Genomic DNA, 9,421 nt, shown 5'->3' with positions numbered 1-9,421 from the left:
CACAAAATAGGATTTTCTTAAACTAATATATATATGGATCTGGGAGGGGTCAGGGGTGTGACGTAGGCACAATAGGAGGAGCATACGAAAAGCGGAAAAGCTGACCCAGGTGTTGGACAGGTAAAACAGGTACGAGACTGTGTGAAGGTGTGTCTCTTGTTTGTCGATGTAACTTACGATTTTATAAAAGAGGGCATCTTAAAAAAGCCAATTTACTTACGCCGATCTCTTTCTTGAGGTGAGTTTTGTTTTTATGGCTTTAAGGTTCCTACTCTTAAAAATGTGATCATCAGTGATCGAGATTTTTGAAGCACTGTTTTGTTTTTCCCTCGACGTCATCGGTTGTTGTTTTACTGTAAGTTATTCTCAATGGAATTAACCTTAACTTTAATCAAAAGAAATATTTGAGAAGATGACCGTAAAGAGACACACATTGGTCAATTAATAATAAATGCAGTACTTTTAAGTCAAATGTATCAAACCAAAACAATTTATATGTAATATTTATTTGGGGCTCAAAAATTGGCGTTTGCTTACAATAGAAATTGTTTAAAAGTCTGTTCTGTGGAGTTGGAGCAATATTACTATTGTCTATTGTTATACAATTACAATATACAATTGGATCTGCATTGTTTTTTGCACTGTACAGCAACCTCTTATGTGAGTTTCATTATATTGATTCATTATTTTAAATATACTGCCATGGAAATAATTAAGACCTCTTGGAAACTCTCGGATTCTCTGGATTTACATTTTTTTTTTCAAATTTAAAATTAAGCTTTTTTTTATTTAAAAAAATATAAAACAAATGGATTCATGTTTTGGACATTAATTTATTTATTTTGACCACACAATACCAATGTTTTAAATACAGAAGAGTTAAGAAATAAATTTAGTGGAATAACCCTAATTTTCAGTCACAACAAATAAAAGCATTTGTTATTCTGACCAGCTGTCCTTTTCTGGAACAAAAAAACAAAACAGAAATTAAAATAATTTTTTTATTTGTCTCTTAATTTTTTCCATGTCCTATACATAATTTACTTGCAATGTCTTGTTCCTCCTTTCAGAGAACAGTAGGATGAAGAATGAGGGAGAGACGGCACAACGGCCTGACAACACAGCCTTCACACAACAAAGGCTCCCAGCATGGCAGCCCGTGCTCTCTGCTGGCATTGTCATTCCTGGTTTTCTAGTCATTGGTTTGGCCTTCATAGGGATCGGTGTTGGCTTGTTTCTGACCTCACAGACCATCCAAGTGCAAGAGGTAAGCCTTTACTACAGGGAAAATAAACAGGATCCAGGTGGATTTTGTTCATTCTTTGATGAAGTAGTTTAAACATGTACTGATGTCCGTTCCTGGTTGTTTGTTAAAGGATAGACAACACTACTTAAACATTCAAGCTTGTTTTAGAGTTACTTTGGAGTTTACATTATACTGCCTTGTAGTCATGTTATTAACCTAGCTGCTTTGTGCAAAAAGAGAAGCATTTATTAAAAATGAATGCTGTCCTTTCTCACCATGTCACAGATGGATTACACAGGTGTTGCGACGGACTCGCCCTGTTTCCGCTGTTCGATGATAAGTAGCCAAAACTGCACCTGTGAAATCACATTCTCCCTCGACAAAATGTTTACGGTAAAGTTTCCACATTTTTTCAGTCTGATATTGTTCTTTCAATGGTCCCGATTACACTTGGTATTAAGAATCCCAAATGATAAATCAAATCACAAGTAGATGAGGAGACATATTCCTGTTTACACTTGGTGTTTCGTCTACCTTCAACCACTTTCTTCATTGATGGGCAGGTGTAGGCATGGGCTGGTATAAGATTCTGACGGTATGATAACCTTGGAAAAAATATCACGGTTTCTCGGTAATAACTGCTCTAAAATATGCTCTTTTTAAGTGTTTGGGTATAAAACTAAAACTTTTTTCCTCTTTGAACACAATATATTTTATATTAAGAAACGTTTATAATATTTTGGAACAGTAAACATGTCAGACTTAAGTCATTCAAATTAATTATTCATTGCTGTTTTTATTAGTTTCAAAAACACAGATTTCTTTACAATTTAAAAATGCATTTTTGGATATGTTTTCTGCTGGAGATACAGTTGTCCTAAAACGGTAAAAAAAAATCTTACATATACCGTAGGAGCGGTATAGCAGAAAATTCTGGCGGTTTTAAAACCTTAAGTTTTCCAAAACGCGGTATAACTTGAAAAAGGTTATCGTCCCATGCCTAGACAGGTGTGCATCAACCTGTTCTGATCCTTTGATTAACACGGTGTCCTAACTACAAGCACCGTGATGCTGTGAAAATGTGATTAAAGCTATGTTTTCCTAACTATCTATAATGATAACATGCAAAGTTTCTGCTTTAAAAGTTTTCTGTTTTTCAGATTTCTGCACCTTTGCAGCTGAACAACAGCATAAACTACTATGACAATGATTATCTCGAATGCTGCTTATGTGTTTTATTCAGTGATAAATGTCACCAGTATCAGTTTGAATAACATTTTGTCTGAAATTTATTGCCAAACTGAAAATAAAATTACTAGCAGACATGTACTTTACTTTTTATTATTATTATTATTTAATTATTATTTTTATTTATTTATCTATGTATATTATTTATATATTTTTTATGTCTGTAATATTTTAAATGTGTCACGTCTGTAGCGGACAGCCAAATTGCTCGTTGCTGGAATCATGTTGCATTGCATGTTGTTAGGACATTGTAACCTTGCAATGAATTATGAATTTGAAAGGAGATAAAGAAAATGACATGATAAGTAACAGTTACATAGCTGTAAAACTACACAGAACACTGTGGGTTTGTGTTAGAATAAGGACTGGTGAAATAATATTTTGATTTTAAACATTTGTCAGCTTCAAACCAACCAGAAGTTTGATTTAAAATGTAAAATTTCTGGCTAGCGTGCTTTAACAACCTGTCCTATAATGTTTAAGAATGAGGTCAACAGTCAGAGTATAGGTGATCTTTTTGGGGTTGTTTGAATAAATTTGACCACAGTTTGCTTTCATTGTGGAATACTCCGGATCAAATGTCTTCATTCATACCTGCATTTGTCATTGTACACTTTTGATCAGAATGACAAACATGCATCTTAATACTCAGTGTAAATGTTTAAAACTGACCAATGTCTGTGCATTTTACAGGGTCCTGTCTTCTTTTACTATGGCTTGTCTAATTACTACCAGAACTTCAGGAAATATGGCGTGTCCTTGGACTATTATCAGCTCTCTGGCGATACACAATATTTCACGGTGTGCATTTGGCAAGAATGATCTTTTAAATGTTTAAAATGTGTTATATCTTGCTTTCTATGTAATGCATTTTGGTTTTCTTCTTTATATTTTCCAGAGTCCACAATCTGTCTGCTCTCCATATAGTTATGACTCCCAAAACAGACCCATTGTCCCATGTGGCGCTATAGCAAACAGCATGTTCAACGGTATCATTTCAGTTTTGTAGATCAACTTGACGTGTGCATGTAGCTCTGGGATGTGTCATTAATACTGTAACCCATTTTATTTGGGTAAACCTTAAATTTGTATTCTACCTTATGCCATAAAGGGCCGGTTCACCCCAAAAAAATGAACATTTATCACCATTTACTCATTCTCAAATGATTCCAAACCTTTATGAGTTTTATTTGAACACAAATGATATTTTAAAGAAAGCTGAAACCTGTAACGTTGACTTTTGTGGTAGGAAAATGAAATGCTATGTAAGCCAGTAGTTACAGGTTTTCAGATTTCTTCAAAATATTTTATTTATTAAATAGAAGAAAGAAAGTAAAACAGGTTTAAAACAAGTGGTGAGAAAATGATGACAGAATTTTAAAATTTTAGGTGAGCTATCGCTTTAAAGATGAGTTGATTTAACTAAATATGAGCAGATTCATCATAAAGATAATATTGTAACTCTCAATTCTCAAGACTCATGCAAAAAATAATTTAATTTGATTTATATTATTTGAATAATATTACTTGAAGTTAAAGTTGAGTTTAGTTTAAAATGCAAAAATTGTTGTAATGATTGGAATTAAATAGAAGAAATATGTTCAAATCGCTTAATGGAGCTGTAATATTTTACAGTGAATGTTTTTGTTTGTTTCTTTAGACACATTTGAGCTCTACCAAATAATCAATGGTACCAAAAATCTGGTGCCATTAGATGGTAAAGGCATAGCTTGGTGGACTGATTACAACATCAAGTACAGGAACCCTTCATCTGTCAATGGCTCTTTAGCAAATGCTTTTGTTGGTAATTCATTTTAAAGCTTGAACTACTCCCTATACTTAATTTGAGACTTGCAATAGAACTTAAGTTCTGTATTTTCATCAGGTACAGTGAAGCCAATAAATTGGCCCAAACCAGCATATGACCTGGATCCCACAGACCCCAACAACAATGGTTTTCTGAACCAGGACTTCCTCGTGTGGATGAGGAGAGCAGCACTTCCTCAGTTCAGAAAGCTTTACCGGCGAATCACAGAGGGCAATTATGCCGCGGGTCTCCCTGCTGGGAACTACTCTCTGACAGTCCATTACAGTATCCTTCATCTGAAAGTCAAAACTCATTCAAATCAAAGGGATTAAGAGTAAAGAGTTATCATGTTTTATTCATTTACCAGACTTCTAAAGTTAGTAGCTTCGTCATGACTACAGTCTTTAGATATTTATAGTTCACATATGGCTTGAGTTCTGTTTTGCAGATGTCTTTGAGCACATTTGCCTGTGATCCAGGCCAACAGGTTTTACAGGTTGGGTGTGGCTTTTAGCTGCTCCAGTGCAAAAAGTAGAAGCAACAAACAAGAGGCTTTGAATACACTTAATATCCCTATGTAAATTGTTGAAAAGGCATGACTATTGAAATTAGTTTTAAAGGTGCAGTTTTGTGACGTTTTACATAAAAGAAATTCATTTTACAAATGGAAAATAGTTTTTTAGCTATTTTGCAAGATATTAGTATTAAGTTTAAAAGTGCGGTATGTAAGTTTGACACCCAGTGGTTGAACTGGATCAAAACAAACGCAAATGCATGTTTCCAGATTAAGGACCAGCAGGACTGAGTCTGGCGATTGAGCCTAAGGGCTGATTTAAGTCGTTTTCTATATAAAAGCAACGGTACGCAGGACAGGAATATTATCAATATTAAAATGGCTTCTATTTCTTGCAGCTGAACAACAGGATAAACTGACAAGGTACACCTCATGCGCTTTATTCAATGTTTAAATGCTAACAATGTGAATTTAAATGCCATTCTACATGACATTTATTGCCATACTACTAAAAGCAGCAGCAGATAGTTTAAAAATAAAATAAATTGTTTGAAACTGAACTTTAGAACTGAAAAACTTATCGGTGATTCAGCATCTACATTTAATAATATTAAAGAGGTTTATTATGTATTAATTAGATTATAGACTTTACCATTTCACGCAGTGAGCTCATATTCTGTGCTTCTGAATGGCTGTATTTAAATTTCTGTTGTTTTTCGTCTGGTGCAAACAACCAAATTGCTTATCACCGCGAAGCTCGCCACGTAGCATATTGTTAGGACACAGGGTTACAATGCAACTCGCTCACCTAATGTTTACATTCATCATATTTATTTTATATATAACATATTATATTTATTTGCTAATTATTAACCTCATGTGGAACTCTGAATCTGTCATTTCGGAGTCTGCTACTGTCCAACAGAGGTCGCATTTCGGTCACTGACACATGCTTTGAGAGCCTTTCTGAATGAATTAATGAAATATGCATTTTTTTAATGCTTTAGAAGAGTCAACTTACATACAGCACCATTTAAAGTTTTAATTGGGTTAACTCGGCAAGTTATTGGACTACAGTGGTTTGTTCAATATATATATATATATATAATTTTTTTTAATCCAACAGGAAATACTGTAAAAAGTATATGGGAAATAAAGATAAATAATTTGGATTTCACAGGAAGAATATATATTAATGTATTACTGTTATGGCAAAGCAACATTTTCAGCAGTCATTAAGTCAGTTTTCACTAATATTGAGAAAATATAAGTTGACTGGTGTTCTAAAAAAACTCTTTTTATTTTATTTATTTATTATTATTGTCAATTTTTATTAATTAAACATATTGTTTTATATTAATGAGTGTGATTAATGAAATAATTATGGCTGAAAAATGAAAAACAATGTTTTTCTCTTAGTGTGTAAAAAGACAAGTTGCCCAATGTAAACAAAGCTTTAAAATGAAGTCTGTTCCTTAACCGCTTACTTTTCAGATTACCCAGTACTGACTTTTGATGGTCGTAAGAAGGTGGTCTTCAGTAACGTGTCTTGGATGGGAGGGAGGAACGATTTCTTGGGCATTGCTTATTTAGTGGTTGGCTCATTATGTGTGGTCATGTCAATAATTATGCTCATTGTTTATGCTAAGTTCAAATTCTCAGATGATGATGATGCATGATGACCCATAAAGAAAAAAAAAACAAGAAAGGAAAGAAACATTGGGTGTAATTGATAGTTTTCAAACAACAACAATGACACATTATAAAACGTCTTTTGGCATTCACATGCTAAATAATTTTAACTTCAGGCCAATTATTTATTTATTTTAAAGCATTATTTGTTTACTTAAATATATATGAGCAGATGTTCTTTAGACTTGAGGAAAAACTCTATTATACTAATGTTCAGAGAAATGACTTCAATGTGAAATCTTCATCTTCATTTTAGAATATGAAGATCCAGTTTGTTACCAAGAGCAAGGGTAATTCAGGGACTGTTAGAGGTGTTTTGTATCTGTCTACTTTTTCTATGATTGTCTCAGGTATAAATAGATGTTTACGGATAAATTTTGTTTTTTTTTTCTGGACAACAATCTACACGTAGCAAAGTCAAAATTATTTTTATATTGTAAAATCCTCCACTACAAAGAAATTTTTAACAGATACGAAATATAGAGACAGTCTCAGGTGCCATGTCTACTTGTCAAATGCATTGCTGTGTTAAGGCTTTGTGTTTGTTTAGTTGAATATATTGAGAATTAAAATGTATTGCAAGTTGTATATTTTCTGTCATAAACTTTAAACGCTGTTTTATAATATTAAAGTTTGCACATTTTATTTCTGTCTTATAATACACAATAAGCCATAACAGCAGCACTGTTTTTGTTGTTAGTTTAACAGAGATGAATGTTTTTTTATTTCCAGGCAATGAAAACTTTGTGCTTTTACAGTGCCATTTGTGCTGGACAATTAAATGAAAGTGAAGGGCAAATCTTGACTGCCTCATGGAGTCTTCGTTTGCACGCATCACTGATATCGATCCCTGTTAGTGAAAGAGGTTTTATTTGGGAGCAGTTTTCTGTGCAGGGTTTTACTTTAATTCCACACAGTGCTGCAGTGTTTTTGAAGTTCAATATTTGAGGAGCAAGGATAAAACTTCAGACTGAATCTGCTCTAAATGAAATGCTTTGATCATATTTTAATAAATAAAAAACTTTTCATTGCCTGGGCTTGATTTGGAATGTAATTTGGATCTTATTAAACCATATTTTTAGACATTGTCTGCACATTGGTTTTGCAAGTAAATGAGACTTTCAATAAATTAAAATTTGGGACTAAGATGGAATTAGTGAATTACTGAAACTCTCCATCTCATTGTGTCTTTTGTAATAAACATGAAGCATTTGAATACTTTAGGGAAGCCAACACAACAAAAGTATTTGGTTGGTAAGATTATTCAAAAATGTTTTTGATAGAAGTCTCTTATACACGCTAAGACTGCATTTGTTTGGGCAAAAAATGTAGTAAAGATTGGAATATTGTGAGATGATTACAATTAATAACTGTTTACTATTTTAATTTATTTATAAGTGTAATATTTATCCTTTATGATTAATTCTAGCATGCTGATTTGGCAAGTAAATGAGACTCTTAATAACTAAGAAGGAATTAGTGAATTACTGAAACTCTCCATCACATTGTGTCTTTTGCAATAAACATGAAGCATTAGAATACTTTAGGGAAGCCAACACATCAAAAGTATTGGTTGGTAAGTTTATTTAAAAATTGTTTTTGATAGAAGTCTCTTATGCACGCTAAGACTGCATTTGTTTGGGCAAAAATGTAGCAAAGACTTGGACATTGTGAGATGATTACAATTAATAACTTTACTATTTTAATATATTTAAAAGTGTAATATTTATCCTTTATGATTTATTCTAGCATGCTGATTTGACTAATAAATGAGACTTTCAATAACTTAGATGGAATTAATGAATTACTGAAACTCTCTATCACATTGTGTCTTTAGCGTAAACATGAAACATTAGAATATTTTAGGGAAACCAACACATTAAAAGTATTTGATTGTTAAGATTATTTAAAAATGTGTTTGATAAGTCTCTGATGCAGGCCAAGCATTTGTTTGGGCAAATATGTAGCAAAGACTTGGATATTGTGAGATAATTATAATTAATTCAATTCACCTTTATTTGTATAGCGCTTATACAATGTAGATTGTGTCAAAGCAGCTTCACATAAAAGGTCACAGTAAATAGGAACAGTGTAGTTCAGTTTGTAGTGTTCAAGTTCAGTTCAGCTCAGTTCAGTGTGGTTTAATAATCACTACTGAGAGTCCAAATATTGAAGAGCAAATCCATCGATGCGCAGCTCTACAGATCCTGAACCATGCAAGCCAGTGGCGACAGCGGAGAGGGAAAAAAAACTTCACTAAAGGCGGAAGTGAAGAAAAAAACCTTGAGAGAAACCAGACTCAGTTGGGCACGACCATTTTAATTTCTCCGCTGGCCAAACGTCTTGTGCAGAGCTGCAGTCTCAGTGGCGGAGGCTGGAAGCTGGCCTCAGCGAAGACTCGTCTGTCTCTGGAGCGTCACAGGAATCAGTCTCATGTTCTCCACTTCTCCATGACCATCGCAGTAGTTGTTCAGGATTCGGCCAGGTCCAGGATATGGAAACCTTGGGATCATCTCGTCGTTGGTCTTGGATCGAATCAGTGACTCTGCATAGTCTGGGGGCCTCGGGAAGAGTATCCCCAGGTGGAAATGGAGAATAAAGAAAATAATTAGCGTAGCTGATGTTCACAGTGTATATCAGCAAGATGCATAACCTGTGTGGAAGCCCCCTAAGTGGTGCACTAAGTGTATGCTTTACTGAACAGATAATAACTCTTTACTGTTTTAATATATTTAAAAGTGTAATTTATTCTTTATGATTAATTCCAGGATGCTGATTTGGTGCACAATGCTAACAGATTTCTAGAAAATGTGATACCATTTCCTATTTTAATCAGTCATTTATTTAATACACAGACATTTAAAAACTAGAGATGTTCATGCTTACAAAAATTAATAGTAGTAATAATAAAACT

The 9,421-nt window shown here is 33.6% G+C and overlaps 1 protein-coding gene across 1 annotated transcript; it reads left to right on the top strand.

Moving 5' to 3' along the window:
* Nucleotides 1-112: 112 nt before the first annotated feature.
* Nucleotides 113-7,653, top strand: tmem30b (transmembrane protein 30B). Its single transcript, XM_056477264.1, has 8 exons — nt 113-238; nt 1,071-1,267; nt 1,532-1,639; nt 3,188-3,295; nt 3,393-3,483; nt 4,155-4,298; nt 4,380-4,586; nt 6,310-7,653. Exons 2-8 carry the CDS (start codon nt 1,082-1,084, stop codon nt 6,492-6,494), a joined length of 1,029 nt encoding a protein of 342 aa, XP_056333239.1. The 5' UTR covers nt 113-238; nt 1,071-1,081; the 3' UTR covers nt 6,495-7,653.
* The last annotated feature ends 1,768 nt before the right edge of the window (nt 7,654-9,421 follow it).

This window comes from Danio aesculapii, chromosome 17 (assembly GCF_903798145.1).
Source record: "Danio aesculapii chromosome 17, fDanAes4.1, whole genome shotgun sequence".
Classification (NCBI taxonomy): domain Eukaryota; kingdom Metazoa; phylum Chordata; class Actinopteri; order Cypriniformes; family Danionidae; genus Danio; species Danio aesculapii.
The sequence above is the reverse complement of the archived record's forward strand: the minus strand, read 5'-3'. Positions and strand labels throughout refer to the sequence as shown.

Bases quoted from the DNA above. Each gene is read 5' to 3' on its own strand.
- tmem30b (XM_056477264.1), top strand. From the start codon at position 1,082: ATGAAGAATGAGGGAGAGACGGCACAACGGCCTGACAACACAGCCTTC. The intron at 3,484-4,154 runs GTATCATTTCAG...TTGTTTCTTTAG, and splicing joins AGCAAACAGCATGTTCAACG to ACACATTTGAGCTCTACCAA. The intron at 4,587-6,309 runs GTATCCTTCATC...CTTACTTTTCAG, and splicing joins CTCTCTGACAGTCCATTACA to ATTACCCAGTACTGACTTTT.